The 24,249-nt window shown below is 46.5% G+C and overlaps 1 protein-coding gene across 2 annotated transcripts; it reads left to right on the forward strand.

The window, feature by feature from the left end:
* Window positions 1-441: 441 nt before the first annotated feature.
* Rdh13 (retinol dehydrogenase 13) lies at window positions 442-20,846 on the forward strand. 2 transcript variants are annotated; one of them, XM_028775100.1, is made up of 7 exons: window positions 442-580; window positions 1,751-1,869; window positions 3,599-3,754; window positions 11,361-11,465; window positions 15,080-15,292; window positions 16,445-16,546; window positions 18,509-20,846. In XM_028775100.1, exons 1-7 carry the CDS (start codon window positions 516-518, stop codon window positions 18,751-18,753), a joined length of 1,005 nt encoding a protein of 334 aa, XP_028630933.1. In that variant the 5' UTR covers window positions 442-515; the 3' UTR covers window positions 18,754-20,846. The 2 variants fall into 2 exon arrangements, with proteins under 2 accessions (XP_028630933.1, XP_028630934.1); XM_028775101.1 differs by lacking the exon at window positions 11,361-11,465.
* Window positions 20,847-24,249: the final 3,403 nt, after the last annotated feature.

The raw sequence follows: 24,249 nt of genomic DNA on the forward strand, positions 1-24,249 counted from the left end.
AAGACAGCTTCATATATAATAAATAAATAAATCTTTAAAAAAAGACTTCCATTTAAAAAAAAAAAGTGTGCACCACCACCACCTAGCTGCCATTTTTCTCTCTTTCCTTTCCTTTTCTTTTCTTCCCTTTTCTTTCCCTCTTCTTTTCTTGTCTTTTCTTTCTCTTTCCCTTTCTTTCCCCCTTTTCATTCCCTTCCCTTCCCTTCTCTTTCTTTTCTCTTTTCAGGACGCCTTTGGATTGGTTAAGTGTGACGACATTTGATCTGGTGGCTGACACACCTGTCAACCTCCGCGGCTCCGAATTCCTAGAAACTACGTTTCCCAGCTTTAAGTGCGCCGTGGGCCTGGTTTCTAAAGCCCCGCCCCCACATCTGGCCACTCCCCAAAGTCGGGGTCTGGCGACAGAGTCCTTCCACTTCCACGGTACGCCAGCGCACGTGGGTTCCTGGGTAGCACGTTCGTCCGCGAAGTGGCCTGGAGTGCAGATCCACCGACACCCTGTTCCCAAGCCTGGGATGAACCGCTTTCTGCTGCCGGTGTCCGTAGTGGGCACGGTGATCGGCGGCACCGTGCTGCTCAAGTGAGTTTGCGCGTCTCTACGCGCTTGGTGGTAGGCCTGCAGCAGGGGAATGCCGAACAAGGCCAGAGAAGTATCCCTTGTCCTCGGTCCTCGTCCGGATTCTCCCTCCTCACCCACTAGTACAGCCTTTCCGGGACAAGCTGGAGGAGGGCGGGTCAGCTCTCCAAGGTCACCTAGGGAGAAGGGGTGGGGCTTGTGCTCATTTTGTCTCTGGACTACTCTTTTTCTCCTCTACTCTTTCCTCTCCTCGCCTTCTCCTCCCTCCTCCCCCCGTCTGTTTCCTCCTCTTCTCTCCTCTCTTCCCTTTCCTCTCCAACCTCCGTCCTTTTTTCCTTCCTTGGGTTTTTCAGATTGTGTCTCACTATGAAGTCTTGACTGGCTTGGAACTCTTTATATAGACCAGGCTGATTTTGAATTCACAGAGCTCCACTTGCCTCTGCCTCCTGAGTGCTGGGATTAAGGACATGTGTGTGTGTGTCGCCGCTAACAGCTTACATGAGGCGCTTTTTTTTTTTTTTTTGGCCTGCATGTATGTATATGCCATGCTTTCAGAGATTAGAAGAGGGTGTTAGAACCCCGTGGAACTGGAGTTATTGTGAGTCACTATGCAGGGTGCTAGGAACTGATTCTGGGTCCTTTGTAGGAGCAACAGTGCTCTTACTGCTGAGACATCTCTCCAGCTTTATGAGGTATACATATCCACTTCACACTCATGTTCTCCAACTCCCTTGGGTCCCTTCTGACACATGCTCCTTCCAAGGTCATGCATTCTATCAATCTGTCTGTCTATGTGTCCATCCATCCATCCATCCATCCATCCATCCATCCATAGACAAGGTAACATGTAGCCTAGGCTGGCCTTGAGCTTGACCAAGGTAGTTGAGGATGACCTCAAATTCCTGATATTCCTGCCATTGCCTCCTGAGTTCTGGGCTTGTAATTGTGGATCACCACTTCTGGCTACAGTCTTTTGTTTTTATAAAAATGTAAATAAACGATTGTTACCTCTTGGAGATGTCCCAATGTATAATTCTTTTCTGCGGCCTTGACAAGGACTCCATGTGTTTTGTTGCTTTGATGCTGGATGTGAGCTTACAAGCGTGGTTTGCCCCAGCTCATAAATCCAGGCATGAGGCAGGCAGACCACACTGTGCTGTTTCTCACCTTCAGGGACTATGTCGCTGGTGGGGCTTGTCCCAGCAAGGCCACCATACCTGGGAAGACTGTTATCGTGACAGGAGCCAACACAGGTATCGGGAAACAAACTGCTTTGGAGTTGGCTAAAAGAGGTAAGACCTCCACTTGCTTTGGGGTTTTGAAGAGTTATGTGCACACTGTGTGTATGGCAGCCTTGTTTAAAATACCTCAAAGGTGGAAGCATTGATATACAGACAAACAGAATATGGCTCATCTGTACAGTGGACTATTACTACGCTTTCAGAAGGAAATGAATTCAGAAATGCTCCTGTGTGGTGATTCCACAGGATGTTGCTACATGAAAAAAGACAGACACAAAAAGGACTACTGCATAATTTTGCTAGTTTGTATTCTTAAAAAAAAGCCAAAAACAAAACTATTTTTACTATGTAGTGTGTGTATGTTGGGGTGGAGTGGGTTTAAGCCTGCCACCATGTGTGTGTGTGTGTGTGTGTGTGTGTGTGTGTACGCGTGTAGTTGAGAGGACAACTATGGAAGCTGCTTTTCTTCTTCCAGTATGTAGGTCCAGGCGTTAAACCCTGGTCCTCAGACTTAGCAGTAAGTGCCGTGACCTGTTGAGCCAATTGCCAGCCCCAGTATTTGTATATCTTTTTCTTTTCTTTCTTTCTTTTTTCTTTTTTCTTTTCTTTTTTTTTTTTGGTTTTTCGAGACAGGGTTTCTCTGTATAGTCCTGGCTGTCCTGGAACTCACTCTGTAGGCCAGGCTGGCCTCGAACTCAGAAATCTGCCTGCCTCTGCCTCCCAAGTGCTGGGATTAAAGGCTTGCGCCACCACTGCTAGCCCCAGTATTTGTATATCTTGATATGTCTGTGCTGTGTTTATGGGGAGAGGTGGGTGCACACATGCTTATGCGTGCACATGCCTGTGGAGGACAGAGGACAGCGTCTGGTAGCATTTCTCAGAATAGCATTTCTCAGAATAACGGTAGCACATTCCCATACATTCTTCAAATGTTTCCATTTTTCCACATGTCCTTAGAATAATTTCATGGCACTCCCCCCTCCCCCCAAGTATCCCCTAGCACCAGGAAATCCTTGTCTTTTCTCTCTTTGTGGATTTACCTATTCTGGACATGGTATATAAATGGAAGCATGTATGAATTTTGTGTCTGACTCACTGAGTGTAGTAGTTTCAAGGTCCATTCACCATGTCATGTGTCGGTGTGTCACTACATTTATGGCTGAATAGTATGCTATCTCCTGGATAGACTGAAGTTGGTTTATGTATTGATTAGTGAGTGGACATTTGCTATTTTGTGTGTGTGTGTGTGTGTGTGTGTGTGTGTGTGTGTGTGTGTGTTGGGGATTGAACCCAGGGCCTCTTGTTTGCTAGGCAGGTGGTCTATTACAGAGCTACTCCCTAGCCCCTCACTGGGGGATTCTAGGCAGGTGTTCTACCTCAGAGCCACGTTCCCAGCCTCTCATGTGGGGATTGTGGATACTTTACCACTGAGCCACACCGTCAGTTCTTCACTGGGGGACTCTAGGCAGGTGCTCTACTGCCGAATTACATCCTCAGCCCTATTTTGACTTTTTTGAGACAGGTTCTTACCAAGTTGCCCAGGCAGGTCTTGAATTTACTTTGTAACCTAGGCAGGCCTTGAACTTGCAATCCTTTTGCCTCAGCCTCCAGAGTCACTGACATTTCAGGCCTACACCACCCATCCTGGTAATAATTGAGTTTCCATATTTTGCCTATTGAATATGTTACTAAGAACACTTGTGTATAGGTTTAAGGTGGGTGTGTGCTTTTATTTCTGCTGGATAGATGTCTAGGCTAGATGTGTTTTCTTATTTTCCAGGAGGCAACATCATTCTGGCCTGCCGTGACATGGAGAAGTGTGAGGCGGCTGCAAAGGACATTCGCGGAGAGACCTTGAATCCCCGTGTACGTGCTGAGCACCTAGACTTGGCTTCCCTCAAGTCCATCCAAGAGTTTGCAAGGAAGATCATTAAAGGTAGGCAAGAGAACGTTGACTTTTCCAGCCAAGGTTTGTAGCTTTAGGCTAGCCTCTGAGGTACCTGAAGGCTGTAAGTTCTGGAGCAGAGGCTGGCTAACATGGTCTGCTGGCTAACTGCAGCTGCCACCTGTGTTTCTGTTGTCTTCATAAGATCAGCTGTGCCTGCTTGTGAGAGTCCATCATAATCTGGCTTGTGGACTGTTGACACTCCCTCCAAGTAGGAGGGAGTAGCGGTTTGAGTGAGAATAACCTACGTAGCCTCATATACTTGAATGCTTGGTCCCCAGTTGTTAGAACTGTTTGGGAAGGATTTTGGAGGTGTGACCTTGCTGGAGTGTCATTGAGAGTGGGCTCTGAGGTTTCAGGAGCCCACACCGCTCTCAGTTAGCTTAAGCTGCCTCGTGCTTGTGGATCAGAGAGAAGCTCTCAGCTATTGGCTCAGCCCCATGCCTGTCTGTCTGCTGCCATACTCCCCACTTTGATGATCATGGATGCTAACTCTCTGAAACTGTAAGCCTCCAATAAATTCTTTCCTCTGTAAGTTGCCTTGGTCATGGTATCTCATCATGGCAATAGAAAAGTAACTAAGACAGAAGGGTTAGGGAGGGTCATTGGACCCTTATTTATTAATTTTTTGAGACTGGGTCTTACTGTGTAGCTCTGGCTGGCCTGGAACTCTCAGAGATCGTCAGTCTGCCCCTGTTTCTTGAGTGCCAGGGTTAAAGGCATACACCACCACGCCTGGCCCTTTTCCCATCTTAACTCATGTTACACACAACAGCTCCCTGGTCAGGAGTTAACATGCTTCCTTAAAAGGTTTTATTTATTTTTTTATTTTGAGACAGGATCTTATGTATTATCTAAGCTACCCTCAAACTCAAAATCCTCCTCCGCAGACTCCTGAAAGCTGAGATTACAAGTGTGCGCTACCATGCCAACTAACGTAGCTTCTTGTTACTTTTTTTCCCCCGTGTTAGGAATAGAACCGAGGACCTTGTGAATGCCAGGTTAAAGACTGCTGCTGCTGAACCACACCCTCGGCCCTTTACTAGTTAATTCTAGGCAGGCACTCTATCATTAAGCCACACCCCCCAAGCCTGTCAGTCTGGGATTTTAGGCTAGTGCTCTGCCACTGAGCCACGCCTCCATCCCTTCATTGGGGGACTTTAGGCAAGGGCTCTACTGCATGCGCCCAGCCCCTCACGGGGAGACTCTAGGCAAAAGCTTTACTCCTGAGCTGCATTCTCACTTAGTCCCATGACATCTTTTTGGGAGTTCATCTCCGAGTAGATCCTGACTGTGCAGGATGATGGGTGGACCAAGCGATGGGGATGTGTTACAGTGATTAAAAACACAGTATCTACAGTGTGATTGGGAGACTGGAGTCAGATGGAGGACCAAGAGTCGGACCTGGGGAGTGGGACTCTGCTGCCACATAGCAGCAGTTGGCGGGTGCTGGAGAAGGGCAGGGCACCGACTCCCTTGCTCCCAGGCTTTCTGGTGATGCTGAGGACAGTGATGAGTCAGAAGGGCTCTGTGTGTCAGGTCACACGATCCGATCCACGTGCTGCTGGAGGGCAGTGCCTGGAGCTTTCTTGTGAGTGCCCTTGGATAATCCCACAGCTCTTCTGGCAAATTCTGTACTTCTGTCACAATGAGGGGTGACTCACCCCTTTGTTTCTTTTCAGGTGATCCCAAAACTGTGATATGTCAGTGTTTTAAATAGGACCATAGCTCCATCTTGAAGCAAGTCAGGAAGTACAAGGTGTGTTCAGCATGCTAGCTTCCTTATTTTAATTGATTTATTAAAAATTATTTATATGTGGTGGTCAGTGGTGGTTCACGCCTTTAATCACTCCGGCGTCTAGGAGGCAGAGGCAGGGGAATTTCTGTAAGTTTGGTGCTAGCCTGCTCTACAGTGTGAGTTCTAGGACACCCAAGGCTACACAGAGAAACCCTGTCTTGAAGAAACAAACAAACAAAAAAGAAAAAACTTATGTGTGTAGTATTTTTATTACATGCATGTATGTGCTGCACATGCATACAGTGCTTGCAGAGGCCAAAAGGGGCCCTCTGGAACTGGAGTTACGGATGACTGTGAGCCACCATGTGGTTGCTGAGAATCACACTCAGGTCCTCTGGAAGAGCTGCCAGCGCGCTCTTAACCTCTGAGCCATCTCTTCAGCCATTTGTTTCCTTTTTTTAAATTTTTTTAATTTTTTTTTATTTTTAGATTTATTTATGTATTCAGCATTGCTCTCTTCAGACACACCAGAAGAGGGCATCAGATCTCATTACAGATGGTTGTGAGCCACCATGTGGTTGCTGGGACTTGAACTCAGGACGTCTGGAAGAGCAGTCAGTGCTCTTAACCATTGAGCCATCTCTCCAGCCCCATCTTCAGCTATTTGTTAACTTTTAAGTTATATTTACTGTAATTATCTGTCTGTCTATCTCCATCCATGTAACCATCTGTCAATGTTTGTGTGTATGTATGTATATATCATGTATGTATGTATGTATGTATCATCTGTGCATCTGCATTTATCTATCATGTATGTATGTATGTATGTATGTATGTATCATCTATCATCTGTGTATCTATGTATCTATCATGTATGTATATATCTATGTATATCTATCTGTCATGTATGTATGTATCTATTATCTATCATCTGTATATCTAAGTATGTATGTATGTATGTATGTATGTATCTATCGTGTATGTATGTATCTATGTATATCTAGCTATCATGTATGTATCTATCTTTTGTCTATCATCTGTGTATCTGTGTGTATATATGTATCTATCAGTATGTATCACTATCATCTGTGTATCTGTGTGTGTATGTATGTATCTATCAGTATGTATCATCTATCATCTGTGTATCTGTGTATCTATGTATCTATCTATCATGTATATATATATATATATATATATGTATTTATCCATCATCCATCTAGCATTTGTGGGTGCAGACGTGCCACAGCACACTTACAGAGGTCACAGTACGATTTGCAGTTGGCAGCAGGCTCACTGAGCCATGTCAGTGGCCCTAGCTTCTTGTGTACTCTTCTGTGGCTCTTTTAAAGCATTTATAAAGCAAGCATGTATTCATTAATTAACTTATCACCTTGACGAACTATCTGACAGAAATATAATAGAGAAGTTAATTTTGACTCACAGTTTAGGGGACACCATCTGTCATGGCACGGGGAGGCATGGCTGATAGATCTGGTCAGAGCACTTTGATTGGAGGTGGTGGGAGCTTTTAGCACAGCTTGTCCTTTTGGACAGCTTAGTAGATCTAGAAGCAGAAAGGTCTGGCAGGATCCAGAAGCATGTATCACCTTCAAGGCCTGCCTTCAGTGACCCACTTCAGCTAGCAGGGCCACAGTACCAAAGATTCTGCAAGCTCTTGAGACAGGAGCACCAGTTGGGGACTAAGTGCTAGACATATGGGCCTTTATTGTGTGTGTGTGTGTATGCGCACATATGTGTGCATGTGTGTACATGTGTATGTGTGGAGGTCAGAGAGGTTGGTTCTTTGCTTCCATCATGTGGGCTTTGGGTCTTGAACTCATGAAGTCAGGCTTGGCAGCAAGTGCCTTTACCTGCTCAGCCGTCTATCTCCTTGCCCCTTTTAAACTTTTGAGACTGGTTCTCTGAGCTCTGCTGGCCTTGAACTTGTATGTAATCTTTCTCAGTGTCCTGAATAGCTAGGATTACCACACTACACCAACCACTTCCGGCTTTTTTCTATACATATGGTCTACATTATTTATCATGTGTGTTTGTGTGTGTGTACATGTGCGTGCATGTGCATGCCTGTCCATGTGTGCCATGCCATCGGCAAGCACCTTTGCTCACTGAACCGTTTCTCCAGCCCATTTGTTCCCTGCACAGCTACCTTTGGTGAGTTCTTTTTTAAAAAAAATATTGAATTATTTTAAATTATGTGTATATCTATGGGTTTGTGGACGTGAGTGTATTGGATCCCTCTTCCTCGTGTAGCTGGGATTGCAGGAGACTGTGAGCTACATGATGCGGGTGCTGGGAATCACCTTGAACTTGTATCTTCTGCAAGAGCAAGCATGTACTCACAGCCACCAAGCCATCTCTAGCCCAAGAGAATTTATTTTTATTTTTTAAAAATAAAGCCACTTATTAGCCTGATTAATAAGTCCTATAGTTAGAACTTATTGATGATGTTGGAGAATTCTCTTTTGAGTGTGTTTGGTTCTCAGTCTTGCTGGAATGTCCATTTCAGGAAGGCGGTAACCTCAACTCTCCTGTCCGCCCTGTATTTCCAGTGTCCAATAATAGGTGCTTATGAAATACTTGTTGATTGACTAGGAATTACATGGTTCTTCCAGGCAGGTATTATTATCTTTTTTTTTTTTTAAAGATTTTTTAAAAAAAGATTTTGTTTATTTATTTTGTATACAGCATTCTAGCATTCTGCCTGCATGTATGCCTGTAGGCCAGAAGAGCCTCGTTACAGATGGTCATGAGCCACCATGTGGTTGCTGGGAATTGAACTCAGGACCTCTGGAAGAACAGATAGTGGAAGAACAGACAGTGCTCTTAACCTCTGAGCCATTTCTCCAGCCCCCACCCCCTTTTAAAGATTTTATTTATTTTATTTATATGAATACACTGTTACTGTCTTCAGACACACTGGAAGTGGGCATTGGATCCCATTACAGACGGTTGTGAGCCACCATGTTGTTGCTGGGAACTCAACTCAGGACCTCTGGGAGAGCAGTCAGTGCTGTTAACCACTGAGCCGTCTCTTCAGCCCTGTTATCCTTTTTAATAAAGGAAGAGACTGAGTCCCAAAGAAGCAATGTGAACTAGCCAGTGTCAAAGATCCAGTCAGGTTTTTATTTTCTTGAGACAGAATCTTACTCTGTAGCCTAGGCTAGCCAGGATTATAGGCATGAGCTACCGCATCAGGCTTTAGAACTCTTTGGAACTCTTTAGAGTCTGCCTGGTTCCAGGTAGGATGTGCCTCCCTCCCTCCCCCATCCCCACCCCAACTGGGACTCTAACCTAGGACTTTGTACACGGGTGGTAGTTGGTTGTCTATGTGCCAGGTTCTAGAATCACCTAGGAGATAAACTTCTGGGCACATCTGTCAGGGAGTTTCCAGATGCAGTTAATTGTGATGAGAAGACCCACTCTGACTGGGGAGCATCGTCTCATAGACTGGGGTCCTGGGCTGAGTAGAAAGGAGAAGCAATATTTCTGTGGTGGGATTAAAGGCCTGTGCCACTAGGCCCAGCAATGACTTATTTTATTACTTATTTATTTTTTGGTTACATATATTAGTGTGTGTCTGCACATGTGGATACAGGTGCCTGCAGAGACCAAGAGAGGGTGATGGATGCCCTGGAGCTGGAGTTACAGGTGGTTGTGACTCCTGATGTGAATGCTGGGAACTGAAGCAAGAGCCAGCCGTATGTGCTCTTAACCTCTCAGCCATCTCTCCAGCTCTGAGACAAGGTTTTGGTGTATGACCCTGGCTGGCCTTGAATGTGTAATCCTGCCTCAGCTTCCCTGCTAGCCTGCACTACCACCCGTGGCTTAGAGAATAAGATCCTGACCCACATCTCTTAGGTGCTAGATACCCAATTCCTGTGTCCACATCTTGGAAGTGTTATGGATTCAGCTTGTCTCTGTGTGGGTGGCTCTGATTCTTAGGATCTCAGAAGGTGACCTTGTTTGAAGATTAGCTCTTTGTAGAGGTTATCATGTTGAAGTGAGGCTATCAGGATGGGCCCAAGGTCAGAATCCCTGGTGTCCTCATTATGGAAAACTGTGACACAGAGGGCTGTGCACAGAGGGAAGATGACGGGTGGAGTTGGCCATCTATTAGCTAAGGCCTGGGACAGACTCCCTTCCTCTGCCCCAGCTGGCCTGGCCCTTGCTTTTCAGCATCTTGGCCATCTATTTCTGATTTTTTTTAAAGATTTTTTTTTTTTTTTTTGAGGGGGTTGGTTTTTCAAGACAAGATTTCACTGTCTATCCTGGAACACACTCTGTGGATCAGGCTGGCCTCAAACTCACTGAGATCCACCTGCCTCTGCCTCCAGAGTGCTGGGATTAAAGGTATGTGCCGTTGCTGCCTGGCTAAAATGTATTTATTTTTATTTTATGTGTGTGAATGTTTTGCCTGCGTGTATTTATGTGTACCATGTACGTGCCTGGTGCACAAGGAGGCTAGAAGAAGGCACTGGATCTCTTGCAACTGGAGTCACAGACAGTTGTGAGCTACTGTTTTAGTGACAGTTTCTATTGCTTTAGTGAAACACAATGACCTGAAGCAAGTTGGGGAGGAAAGGGTTTATTTGGCTTGTATTCCAGCATTACAGTCCATCATTGAAGGAAGCAAGGACACTATCTCAAGCAGGGCAGGGACCTGGAGGTAGGAGGAGCTGATGCAGAGGTCACGGAGGGGTGGTGCCTACTGGCTTGCTCCTCATGGCTTGCTCAGCTTGCTTTCTTACAGAACTCAAGACCATCAACCCAAGGATGGCCCCACCCACCATGGGCAGGGCCTTCCCCATCAATCAAATGGGGAAAATGTTAAGAAAATGTCCTACAAGTCTGCCTATATTCCTATCTTATGGAAGGATTTTCTCAACTGAGGTCTCTACCTTTCAGATGACTCTAGCTTGAGTCAAGTTGACATGAAACTATCCAGGGCAGCTACCATATCGGTGCTAGGAACGGAACCCAGGTACTGTTCCAGATCAGCAAGTGGCTTAGCTGCTGAGCCATCTCTCCAGGCCCAATTTCTGTTGTTTTCGTTGCTTGGCTTGTAGCATTTTTGTGATATCAGCCAGAACAAATGTTGAGGGTCCTCTCTAAGAGCCATATGCATGCACTTGTAACTCCAGTTCCTATTTATTTATGTTTTTTTTTGAAACAAGGTGTCTAGCCTGGGTTGTTCTTGAACTCCCTTTGTAGCCTGATGGCCCCAACCTTCTAATCCTCTTAACTTCCTCCTGTGTGCTTGGATTACAGGTATTTTCACACGAGTTGTTTCATGTGGTACTGGGGATGGAAGCCAGAGCCTGGTGCATGCTAGACAAACATGAGCTGTGTCCCCAGCCCCGAGGACCTCACTTTATCTAGATTGTCTCTGTGACAGTCTTACCTCCAGACAAGGTTGCGTGTTGAACTCTTAGGGATCAGGCTCAGTACACGGGTGTGGGAAGATGAGGTAGAGGTCACTCACATCATGGCTGACCAAGGAAGCAAGCAGAGAGTGGGGCTAGAACCCAGGACACTTTGGAAGTTTCCAAGACCCTCCCCCAGAAAGATACTTCTTCCAGTCAGTGCCCATCACTCTCATCTTTGGCCTGTTGTCATAGGACATCCTCCCTCTGTGCTCTAGCCTGGCTCTTTTCCTTTAGGATAGCAACTAACTCTGTTGCATCAAGGCGCATTCCATAATCTTACCTAAGTGACACTCTCTACAGGGATCTACCTTCACAGGCGCCAGGTAGACAGGAAGGTGTGTGGAACACTGTCCTACCTTCAGGCAGGGGTGGAGTCCATTCTGATGTATCTGTCCTCACCCATGTCTTCTAGAGGAGGAGCGAGTAGACATTCTGGTCAACAATGCAGCCGTGATGCGGTGCCCACACTGGACCACTGAGGATGGCTTTGAGATGCAGTTTGGTGTCAACCACTTGGGTGAGGTCTGGGCCGGTTTTACATGGGTTCTTGATGGGGAGTCACCCGCTCTGGGTGTTTGTGTGGAATCTTTCTCCATTCTTTTAAAATGTATTAATGTATATGTCTGTCTTGTAGACTGGGTGAATCTTCATTTTTTTTTCCCTCTTCAACTACTTTTTGGTTTTTCGAGACAGGGTTTCTCTGTGTAGCCCTGGCTGTCCTGGAACTCACTCTGTAGACCAGGCTGGCCTCGAACTCAGAAATCTGCCTGCTTCTTCAACTACTTTTTTACAATTAGTTTTGAGGTCATATAAGTGATGGCATTTTCATGCATGTGTGCCTTGGTCTCTGTCATTCCTCTCCTGCCCCGAGCTTCCCCTCCGCCCTTCTCTCCTTCCCCCATTTAGTCCCTTTTCATAGCTTTACTCTTGTGGCTGTGATAAAACGCCCCGGCAGAAGGCAGCTTATGGGAGAACAGTTCTAGGTTACAGTCCGTCACTTGGGGAACTCAAGGTGCCAGGACCTGAAGTGGCTGCACATCTGCAGTCAGGAGCAGGGAGACGCATGTGTGCGTGCTGGTGCTCACATCTGCAGTCAAGGCCTGCGTGCATGCTGGTGTTCGGCTCGCTTTCTTCATGCTTAGACAGTGCAGGGGTCAAAAGGAGCAAACAGAAAACTCCCACTTCAAGAGTGGATCTTCCCACATCAGTGATCATAATCAAGATCCCCCTACAGGCAGGGGCACAGCCAGCATGACCTACGCAGCTCCACCTTGAGGTCCTGTTTCCAGGCTATGTTGTACAAGGTTGACAGTGAAAATGACTGTCTTCTCTTGTGTTTTTTTCTTTCTGTTTGCTTTCCTTCCTTCTTTCTTTCCTTTGTTCCTTTCTTCTTTCCTTCCTTCCTTTTTTCTCCCTCCCTCCCTCCCTCCCTCCCTCCCTCCCTCCTGCCCCTCCTTCCCTCCTTTCCTCTCTCTTTCGGCCTTCCTTCCTTCCTTCCTTCCTTCCTTCCTTCCTTCCTTCCTCCTCCTCCCCTTCCTCCTCCTCTTCCTCCTCTTCCTCCTCCTCTTCCTCCTCTTCCTCCTCCTTCTCGCTCTCTTTCTCTCTTTCTTTCTTTCTAGATTCATTTTTGTTGTGTGTATATGGGTGTTTCTTACATGTATGTCTGTGTACCACACGCATGCCTGGTGTCCTCTGAGGCCAGAATTGGGTATCAGATCCCTTAGGATACGATTGTGAGCACCCACGTGGGTGCTAGGAATTGAGCCTGAGTCACTTAGGAGAGCAGCCACTGCTCTTAACTGCAGAGCCATCTCTCTAGCCCTGATTTTAATTTTCTTTATGGGATCTTTTTTCTCCATTGCATGTATCTATCACATTTTCTTTAATTTTTTTCTTCAGCCAGGTGTTAGTGTTGCATGCTTTTAATCCTAGCACCAGGGAGACAGAGGCAGGTGGATTGTTATGAATTCCTAGGTCAGCATGGTCTACATAGCAAGTTCCAGACCATCCAAGGCTATGTATATTGAGTCCCAGTCTCTGTCTCTCTAAAAACTTATTTATTTATTTATTTATTATATATAGAGCGTTTTGCCTGCACGTATGCCTACAGGCCAGAAGAGGGATCCAGACCTCATTGTAGATGGTTGTGAGCCACCATGTGGTTGCTGAGAATTGAACTCAGGACCTTTGGAAGAGCAGCCAGTGTGCTTAACCTCTGAGCCATCTCTCCAACCCAAGTCCCAGTCTAATAAAATTAATTTAACTTTGAGAATTTCATAATACATATAATGAACTATGATCATATCTATTCAGTATTTCTCTTTGACTCCACCTGCATTCCCTGCATCATGCTTCTGTCCCAACTTCATCTCTTTTGAAACCTAGGCTGGCCTTGAACTTGTATCTAAAGATGACTGCGAACATCTGGTCTTCCTTCCCCCACTTTCTAGGTGCTGGGATTGTAGGCATTTAGCCTGGTTTTTGTTTGTTTGTCTATTTGTTTGTTTGTCACATTTTCTTTATCTGTTCATCTGTTGATGGTTATCTAGGCTGGTTCCGTTTTCTGGCCATTGGAATCGTTGCAGTGATCCACACGGTCAGCAGGTATCTCTATGATCTGCTGACTCAGAGTTCTCTGGGTCTCTGTCCAGGAGAGGTGGAGCCGGGCCATATGGTAGTCCACTGTAGAGAAGTCTGCACACTGATTTCCATAGTGGCTTCTCCAGTTTACAATCCACCAGCAGTAAGGATTCTCCTTCCACATGTCCTCGCCACCACTTGTTATCATTTATTTTCTTGGTGATGGACTAGGTTGAGATGAAATCTCAGAGCAGTTTCCACGATGGCTAAAGAGACAGAAAACATTTTCAAATATTTGTTGGCCAATTGTATTTCTTTCTTTCTTTCTTTCTTTTTTAGTTGAAAACCATCTGTTTAGTTCATTACCCTATTTGTTGATTGGATGTTTTTTTCTTTGACTTTTGCATTCTTCCCAACTTCTCATTCCTGCTAATGGAAGGGAGGAAGAAAGAAAGGAAAGCTGTGAAAGGAAAGCTGTTCCACCACTAGAAGTAGCCATGATTTAATGACAATGGCCCCCATAGGCTTATATGTTCGAACACTTGGTTTCCAGTTAGTGGAACTGTTTGGGAAGGATTAAAAAGTAGCCTTGTTGGAGGAGGTATGTCATTGTGGGGTGGGCTTTGAGGTTTCAAAAGCACACCCCAGGCCCAGTCTCTCTCTGCTTATGGATCAGGATGAAAAGCTTTCAGATACGTCTTTGACACCATGCCTGGCTACCTGCCACCATGATTACCATAAACCAACTGTCTAAAACTAGTCAAGCTACTTTCTTTTATAAGAGTTGACTTGGTCATGGTGTGTTTTCACAGCAATAGAACAGTAACTAAGACACTGGGCTGGGTGTCATACACCTTTTTGAGAGCTTGTTTGGCAGCTCTAGAGGAGGAACACAGACACTCATACACCTTTGATGGAAGGGAGAAGGTAATCTACTTCCACCAAGTGCACAGCTTCTGGATGTGCATGGAGCAGTGAGGGAAAATGTCTTGTCTAGCCAGACGGATCAGCTGAGATCAACCCTGGTGATTAATGAGATGACAGATGTCAGAGCCAGCCTGCCCTCACATCCTCACTTCCTGTTGGGCCTCATGACCTGAGATTGATCCTTGGGACCTACATGGTGGAAGGAGAAAACCAGTCTTGAAGGATGGTCTTACCTCTATATGCCGTGGTACATGTTCCCAGCCCTTCCCAAATACATGCAATTGATAAAAAGAAAAACCAACTGAAGTGGGTGAGGATATAGAGGAGGAGGAGGATTAACATACTGCTGTGAATAAAAAAATAAAATAGTGGGGCTGGAGAGATAGCTCAGTGGTTAGGAGCACTGGCTGTTCTTTAAAAGGACCTGGGATTGGTTCCCAGCACTTGTCGTGGCCTCTTACAAACATATGTAACTCTAGTTCCAGGATCCACTGCCCTCTTGTGGTCTCCATGGGCACTGCATGCATGTTTTGCATGGACACATTCAGACAAAACACTCATACACATTAAGAAATAGAATAATTGCCATGGGGGAAAAATCTTTTCTTGTTGTTCTTCATCTAGGGCACTTTCTGTTGACAAATTTGCTGTTGGACAAGCTGAAGGCCTCGGCCCCAGCACGGATCATCAATCTCTCGTCTCTGGCTCACGTTGCTGGGCACATAGACTTCGATGACTTGAACTGGCAAACGAAAAAGTATGACACCAAGGCAGCCTACTGCCAGAGCAAGTTGGCTGTTATCCTCTTCACCAAGGAGCTGAGCCGCCGGCTGCAAGGTGTGCAAATGGTGACCTTTTCTGGTCTCCTTCCTTCCTCTCTGTGTCTAGGATAGTTCTATAGCCCTGAGCTGGTGATGAAGAGACAAGTAGTAGCTTTAGACACTGTAGTCAAAAGGATGGCACCTCTCCCATCATGCCCCCACAGTGCTGGAGGCAGCCATCACTAATAAATCATGGTTCTCATGATTGCTCTTTAGTCTCAATCAGCCTGCCGTCGTCAGACATGCTCATCTTGCTTTTCTTGGATAGACTTCTAAGCCGCTGGTGCTGAGAGCCTGTGGTTGTGGACCGGGAGTGGTTTTGGTCCATAGGGGACATGTGTGAATGTTTGCAGACATGCCTGTCACACCTGGGTCAGCGAGAAGTTGCTCTCGGCATCTAGTGGGTAGAATTCAGGGGTTCTCCTGGATGGTTCCCTCCATTCCTTCCAATCTAACGGAAGAAATGTAGTGTCAGGGATTAAAAAAGCTTCCCCTGGCTCCTTGCTTCTCAAGAGTTGTCTGTGACTAGCAATGCCAGCCACCCATGGGGGATAGTCATAATTGTGGTATTTTAGATCCACTCCAGTCCTCTGCTTCAGACTTAGTGGCAGTGGTGGAGTCCAGAAATGTGGGTCTCTCAGGCCCTCAGGGCTGCTGTGCTTGGGGAAGCCACATGACGGGGCTCCCTTGCGAGGGGAAGCCACTTGAAGCTGTGGTTTCAAAACATGGAGGATAGTATGGGCTCAAGTGTGGGAAGCAGCATAGGCTGGGGAAGGCTCTGAGTGTAGTGGGGCCAGCCTGGTCTTTTTTCACTAGTCTTTGTGTGTGTCTGTTTGCATGTGTGCACGAACATGTGTGCATGCATGAGGGGGTGTGGGGGTGGGGGCAATGTTGGGTGCCATCTACTTTGTTTTTTATTTGAGGCAGTATCTCCTCCTTGGCCTGAAGCTCACCTACTAGGCTAGGCTAGCTGGTCCTTGGGCCCCAGCGATCTGTCTGTCTCTGCCTCCTCAGCACTCTCTGGGGATGGCAAGCATGCACCACCACTGACACGCCTTTGGACCTGTATTCTGGGTATCAGACTCAAGACCTCCTGCTTGCACAGTGGGCTTGTTAACAACTGAACTATCTTCCCAGCACTCAACACCAATGTTTCTATTTTTCCCAGGCACTGGTGTGACTGTCAATGCGCTGCACCCTGGTGTGGCCAGGACGGAGCTGGGACGACATACGGGCATGCACAACTCTGCCTTCTCCAGTTCCACGCTTGGTGAGTCCCCTTCCAGCTTGGTGTCCCTTCACAGAGCCCTGTGCCCTCTCAACTGGGGATCCAAGACTTTCTCTTGGAGCCTGTCACTTTACTTCTTTTGATTCTCTGTGTCTCTGACTGGGTTTCACTATATATTTCTGACTGTCTTGGAACTTGTTATGTAGGCCAGGCTGGCCGTGAACTCACAGAGATATGCTTGCCTCTGCCTCCTGAGTGCTGGGATTAAATAAATGGGCCATCACGTTTGGCAGTTTTGTTTTTCTCAACATGGCCTTATCCAGACTAGCTGGTCTTGAACTTCTGATCCTCCTACCTCCTGAGTGCTAGGGTTACGGGTGTGTGTCACCACACCTGGCTGCTGGCTTTACCTCTTTCAGCTCTCTCCCGTGTCTTCCTTGGGTAGAAGAGGGGTCATTGTACCATGTGGTTCTGGCCTCAGATCAACCGAAAACGAGCTAGAGTCCCATCGACGAGTAAGAAAACTGTCTTGGAGGATATATCTTGACTCCTGGAGTCAGGCTGTGCATGGGGTAACCCCAGCTTCACTCAAAACTAAGTGACTCAGGGAAATGCACCTCCCAGTTTAATAGCCTCTTAACTGTGTAGACCAGGTTGGCCATGAACTTGTGATCCTCCTGCCTTTGCCTCCAGAGTGCTAGGATCATAGACATACCTCACCATGCTTGTTGCTTTGAGTTCCAGTTTCATGTCCGTGATGGGACTACCCTCACAGTCACTGGGAAGATGAGCCGAGATTGCCCATAAATTGGCCTGCACAGCTAAGACTTTAGTCTGACTCACAGCCAAACATTAGTTGGAGAGAGCTTAAATTAGAGAGCTTTATGAGATCTGTCCACTTGGAGCTTGGGGAGCTTGGGTCCCCAGAGAAGAGGGGGAGAAAGAGTTGTAGGAGCCAGTAGGATTGAGAACACCAGGAGAACACGGCCCACAGAATCAACTAAGCAGGGCTCACTCACAGAGATGGAAGCAGCCATCACCAAGCCAGCATGGGCCTGTGCTAGGGCCTCTGCATATATGTTATGTTTGTGTAGCTCAGGGGTTTTGTGGGACCCCTAACAGTAGGCACTGTCTCTGACTCTTCTGTCTGCTCTTGGGACCCTTTTCTTCCTGCTGGGTTGCCTCACCCAGCCCCTGACATGTGGACTTGTGCCTAGTCTTGTCGTCCTTGTTATGCTGTGTTCACTTGATATCCCTGGGAGGCCCACTCTTTTCTGAAGGGAAGCAGAGGAGAAGTGGATCTGGGGGAGAGGGAAAGTGGGGGGAGGGGAAACTGGGAGGAGTGAAGGGAGGAGGAACTGGTTGGGATGTGCTGTATGAGAGAAGAATTAAAAGAATGTAGTCTGAGTCAGTAGAGCACTATAACAGGTATTTATAATGCCCGAGAGTCATTTAGTGGGCATGTATTAAGAAGTTTAACATGTGAGTACCACAAGATGCATTCAGTAAGTTGATGACTCAGTTGGCAGACTGCTTGGCTATCTTTCATGTAGCTCTGGGTTTGATCTCCAGCACCACATAAAATCAAACCAACTGGGATATGCCTGCCAGCATTCTGGAGGTAGAGGCAGAAGGGTAAGACGTTTAAGTTCGCTTTGTCTGTATAGTGAGTGAGTTCAGGGCCAACCTGGGCTACACATACCCTTGTCTGAGAACAAAGACTATTTCCAGGAAAAAAATGAGTAGGGAAAAAAATGTGCTTTTATTTTTCTGGGAACATTCAGGGAGGCTTCCTATAAGAGGCAGCTTTTGGACTCATTCCTCCTTTTGGAGGGACTTGTGGGGGTGTTGCCTGGGATGGGACCTTTAGGTAGAGGGAACTGTAAGGACAAAGGCCTGGAGGTAGGTTCCTTGGGACCTTAGGGTAGCTTCTAGCCTCAGGGGTTTTGGGTTCCCTGAGGGTTGAACAGGGATTTTTTAAAACTGTTCTGTGGGTGATTGTAGGGCCCTTCTTCTGGCTGCTGTTCAAGAGTCCCCAGCTGGCGGCTCAGCCCAGCACATACCTGGCTGTGGCAGAGGAACTGGAGAATGTTTCGGGGAAATACTTTGATGGACTCAGAGAGAAGGCTCCATCTCCTGAGGCTGAAGATGAGGAAGTAGCCCGGAGACTTTGGACTGAAAGTGCCCATTTGGTGGGCTTGGACATGGCTCATGGATCCCTTGGGAGAGGACAGTCCATCCCCAGATAACCTTCAGAGATCCAGATGGAGCTGCATTTACCAAGACTGCTGCTGGCTATGCCATTATCATCCTCTAGGGGCAGTGTTGCACTGTTGGAATCTCAAGACCATGGCTGCTAGCTGCCATGACCTCATCATTCTCTAGGGGCAGTGTTGGTACTATCAGAATCTCGAGACTGTGGATGTTGGCTGCTATGTCCTCATCATCCTCTAGGTGGCAATGTTGGTTCTAGCATTTTTTTGTTAGCTGGCTACCTTGAGTTGGACCACAGGTAGGTGTTGACTTGGGGTGGCAGGTATGTACTCTGTTGGTTACTGGGGAGATGGTCCATCACGTGTCTCCCTTAGGAATCGAAAAGGGGAGGCTGATAGAGGAGTCAGTCACTCTAGTTATGGGCAGTGTCCAAAGGCAGTGGGCACCAAAGCTGCTGTGGTGGACTGAGAGGTCGACTATTAAAGAACAGGTAATCAGGCAAATATGGCTATAGATCTTTGTGGGCCCTTGTACACGTCTGCCTCCTCTCTGACTTGGCTGTTGTTCTAGTTTGCTTTCTGATGCTGCGATAAACACCATGACCAAAATCAACTTGGGGAGGAAAAGGGCTTATTTACCTTACAGGATATAGTTTATCATGGAAGAGGGAAAACAGAGCAGAAACTCAGGACAAGAACTTGAAACAGATACCAATGGAGATTTGTTCCGAGGCATATGTCAAATACCTTTCTTTTATTTTTATTATTATTATTTTTTTATAGCAAGGGTCTCACTTTGTAACCTTGGCTTTCCTGGAACTTGCTATGTAGACCAGGCTGGTCTTGAACTCACAGAGATCTGCCTTCCGGGATTAAAGGCATGTATTACTATGCCTGGCCCATGTACCAGTGCAGGCCTACCTGCTCAGGGATGGCACCATCTGCAGTGGGCTTCTACCTCCAACATCAACTAGCAATCAAGAAAATGTTCCACAGACATTCTCCCAGGGCAGTCTGGTCTAAGCAGTTCTTCAGGTGAGGGTCCCTTCGTCCTTTAGGTATGTCAGGTTGATAACCAAATAAACCAGACAGCTCTTGATTGCAAACTGCAAAGGGTTGATGCTACCTCAGGGATGGAGTGGGCCTGAAGCTCTTGTCTGATCAGTAAAGGGCATCTGTGGGCACCTTGCATACTGGACTGTGGCTGGGGGCTGCGATCCTGTGGAAACCCTGGCACAGACCCTTCCTTTGTTAGCCCTGAACTGCTCAGGATGGAATGGAGTGAAATTGTCTAGCTGCTGCCTCAGAAAACCAGTGTGACCTGGGATCTCTCCAATTTCTGTGTAATTTTAACCTTAGACTCTCAAGCTTGTTGTTTGATTATAATAACATGCTAGAGGTAATGGCACACATCGGTAACTCCAGCACTTCAGAGGGAAAGACGGGAGAATCAAGAGTTCAAGGTCATCCTCTGCTGCCCTGGGCTGTACGAGATCCTGTCAAAACAAGGCAAACCAGTGAAATCTCCAAACAGCTGATTCATAGATTTAAAATAAAAACCTTTATTTAGTATGTGTGTGTGTTTATACACACACACATGTATACTACGTGTGTGTATGTGTACAGGTTTGTGCACATGCCCTTGTATGTGCATTGCATGATAGAGGTCAGAGGACAACCTGTGGGAATCTGTTCTCTCCTTGTGAGACCTGAGGATCCAACTCAGCTTGTCAGGCTTGGTGGCAAAGGCCGTCACCTCTGAACCATAGTGCCAGCTGAGTCGTAGGTTTTATTTTATCCTTTCTGTATGGAATTTATTCCACATACAACTTGCCATTTATTCCTTTTAAGAAACTAACACATTCACTTGTTACCAAGACAATGACTTTCCAACAACTCCCCTGTATTTCTCATCCATCCTGTTCTGCGTAAATTAGGCTAGATCAACTTCACTTTTTTTCCCTTTTTTGTTTTGAGACAAGAGTTTCACTCTGTAGTTCAGGCTAAATGTGAACTCTCAGTCTCCTTGTCTGAGCCTCTGGGGTCCAGAGATTACATGTCTGCCACACCCTGTGTTTACAATCGATGTTTACAATCAAATAAATGGAAATAAACATTTCGGTCACTAATTTGTCATTGTCCTTTTGTCCGAGGTGTGTACTCCTCCTGCTGGGACATCATTTCTGACAAAAGCAACTTAAGGAAGGAAGGTTTTAGTCTGACAGTTCCAGGATCCAGTGCATCATGGCGGGGAGGGCATGGTGGCGGGAGGCAGGCATTGGGGCAGCTCTGTGTATCTGCAGTCCAGAAGCAGAGAGGAAAGCTGGTGCCTCGATCCCTTTCACCTTTACTTTGTTTTATTTTTTACACAATGTGTGTCCGTGTGCTTGTATCATGGTGTGCTTGTGGAAGCCAGAGGAGACCTCATGGGAGGTTTGGTGACAAGTGTTCTACTCAGTGAGCGATCTCGCCAGCTCCCTTGTTGACTGTTGTTAGTGTATGGTGGTGGTGGACAAATGCCACACCATGCTGTGACAGTGAGAGAACAACTTTCATGGAACCAATTTTTTCCTGCCACCGTGACATGGGTTCTGGGAATTGAACTCAGGTTGTCCGGCTTTTGTGGCAAGTGCCTTTACCTGCTGAGCCACCTCAGCAGCCTCTGGGTTCTGCTTTTTATGCAGTCTTGGCCTCCAGCCCATAGTGGTAGTGCTCCTTACGCTCACTGTGGGTCTTCACATTGCAATGAACTCAGCCCAGAAACTCCCTCCGACATGACCAGACGTTTGTCTCTTAGGTGACACTAGATACTGTCAAGTTGACAATATTAACCACCAGAGAGTGTCTTCCCTGGGAGATGAAGTTCATCCTAAAGAGGCTAAAAGTCTAAATCCATATGGAGCCCAGGCTACAAGTGTGGCTGACCATGGAGATACACTCATGCAGGGGGATTTGTCTTTTTTCACAAATAGATGTGGCTGCTTCTAACCACAGACCCTCACAACCAATATCTACTTCCTTTTCAAAACCAAGAGCCAGCACATACCACAAATGCTGCCCTGTCATAATCTCAAGGCCCCAGATGGCTTGAAGACAGCAGTACCCTAAGAGATAGGAAAGTTAACAAATTGTACTTTAAAAACCAGTACAGAGGGTTGGAGAGATGGTTCAGTAGTTAAAAGCTCAACAACCACATGGTGCCTCACAACTATCTATACTGGGATCTGATGCCCTCTTCTGGCATGCAGACATACATGGCAGATAGACCACACACACACACACACACACACACACACACACACACACACACACACATTTATTTGTGGGCAAGTAATTAGGCCAACTAAAGAATTGGGACATGGCAGTAATACACCTATAATCCTAGCCTTAGGGAGGCTGAGGCAGGAAGATCTTGAATTTGAGTCTAGTTTGGACTATAATAGTGAGATTCTAGCTCAAAAACTGGAAATCAAACCATAATGAATAAAGACAAAACCCTCAAACAGACCAAAGGAACAACCACAAAATGTTGCTTCGCATGGTGGCTCAGCACAGAAAGGAATAGAACTTGCAATAGATTGTATGTACTTCTCTTTGGAACTGAGGAATTCTGTCTGTCCTTTTGCCTTTGGTGACCAGTGAAAAAATGTTCCAAGGGTACAAACTTGGCTGATATATACTCATTTTTTTTTTTTGAGACTGGTTCTTATAGCCCAGGCTAGCCTCAAACTCAGTAGCAGAGGATGACCTTCAGCTATGGATTCTCTTGCCTCCACTTCCCGAGTGGTGGGATTACAATGTTCAACAATCGTCAAACAATGTTGTGCTGACACGCTGGATTTGTAACCATATGGCCTCATCAGTTGTAAAACTAACCAGGTACAGTGGAAGCTGGTGGGTAAATAGCTGATTTCCTGAATATACCCAATGTCTTCCTCAGGTCTTCTCTCAGGTCTTCCTGGGCCTGCATAATCCAGCAACTGAAGGGTTAACTCCCAGCAGCACCAGGTGAGCTGATCTAGTTCTTGGATCATTAGCACCTTTGACAAGTCAGGGGCCACTTCTCTGGATGGTGGAATGTTGAAAATTACCCTAGGTTTAAGTAGCAAGAGACATTAATTAAGGGAGTTAAGTTCAGCAGAAAAGCATGTGCTGGATCTGTGATGTCTTCAAGAATCTCCCCGTCTGTTTATCCATTAGTAGAGGAGATTCATCTCAGGTGGGCCTCTGTGGCCAGTTGGATGGTGGCCCCTGTGTGAATATAACCATAATTCTGGTGCCTGGAGACTGAACCAATGGCTCCATGGTCAAGAGCACTGACTGGTCTTCCAAGAGGAAGTTCAATTCCCAGCATCCACATGGCAGCTCACAACTGTACTGCCTGTTCCATGAGATCTGAGTGCTCATGCAGACATACATGCAGTCAAAACACCAATGTACATAAAATAAAAATGAACGAAAATTCTGGTGCCTGGGAACAATCATCTAGTAGGAAATGGTGTTGAAATCAGTCTCCTTAAGTTATGTGGGCATCAAGATAAATGCCTCTAACCCTTGGGAGGCTGAGACAGGATTGCCTTGAGTTCAAGGCCACCTAGACTGCACAGTAAGACTCTCTCACAGAACCACATTGTGCTTTTGAGGTGCATGTAACCAGAATACTCAGGCTTGTGCCAATGCCAATGAGCAGAGGCAGGAATTTTCTTCCCTCCCCCCTTCCCCTCTCTTCCTCCCTCTCTCTGGTTTTCTTCTGGAATTACAGATGAGCCATAAAATACTGGGCTCTCACCTTGGCTTTTCAAAAGCATCATAGAACTCTAAGGAGAACGCTTCCATGGTACACTGTCCATTGCGTTGCCTCCTGTCTTGGAGGCTTTGGTGGATTTGCCTGTGGTGTGGTGGTTTGAAACAATGGCCCCCATAGACTCATAAGGAGTGGAATTATTAGAGGCATGGCCTTGTTGGAGTAGGTGTGACTTTATTGGAGTAGGTGTAACCTTGGAGTAGGTGTGACCTTGTTGAAAGAACTGTCACTGAGGATGGGCATTGAGGTCTCAGATGCTCAAACCAGGCCCATTGTCTCTTTCTCTTCTTGTTTACTGACAGTCTCAATATAGAACTCTCAGCTCCTCCAGCACCAAGTCTGCCTGTGTGTTGCCGTGCTTCCCACCATGACAATAGTAGACTAAACCTCTGAACTGTAAGCCAGCTCCAGTTAAATGTTTCCTTATGAGAGTTGGAGTAGTCATGGTGTCTCTTCACAGCAGTAAAGACCCTAACTAAGATATGTGGTTTGCGTATGCCTTGAGCATGTTCCCAGGGGTTGGCCTGGGGAAACCTTGGTCCTGAGTGTGCTGATGTGAAAATGATGGGACTGGAGGCGCTTAGTAGATTATTGGAAGTGTTGATGCCCTCCGAGGGACTTGGAGTTCTTCTGGGTCTCTAGTAATTTCCTTCTTTCAGGCTTCCCATTTTACTTCTCTTCCTCCTGCTCCTGCTCCTGCTCCTGCTCCTGCTCCTGCTCCTGCTCCT

This window comes from Grammomys surdaster, unplaced genomic scaffold (assembly GCF_004785775.1).
Source record: "Grammomys surdaster isolate TR1022 unplaced genomic scaffold, NIH_TR_1.0 252, whole genome shotgun sequence".
Lineage (NCBI taxonomy): Eukaryota > Metazoa > Chordata > Mammalia > Rodentia > Muridae > Grammomys > Grammomys surdaster.

Bases quoted from the DNA above. Each gene is read 5' to 3' on its own strand.
- Rdh13 (XM_028775100.1), top strand. From the start codon at position 516: ATGAACCGCTTTCTGCTGCCGGTGTCCGTAGTGGGCACGGTGATCGGC. The intron at 581-1,750 runs GTGAGTTTGCGC...TCTCACCTTCAG, and splicing joins GGCGGCACCGTGCTGCTCAA to GGACTATGTCGCTGGTGGGG. The intron at 11,466-15,079 runs GTGAGGTCTGGG...TTCTTCATCTAG, and splicing joins GTTTGGTGTCAACCACTTGG to GGCACTTTCTGTTGACAAAT.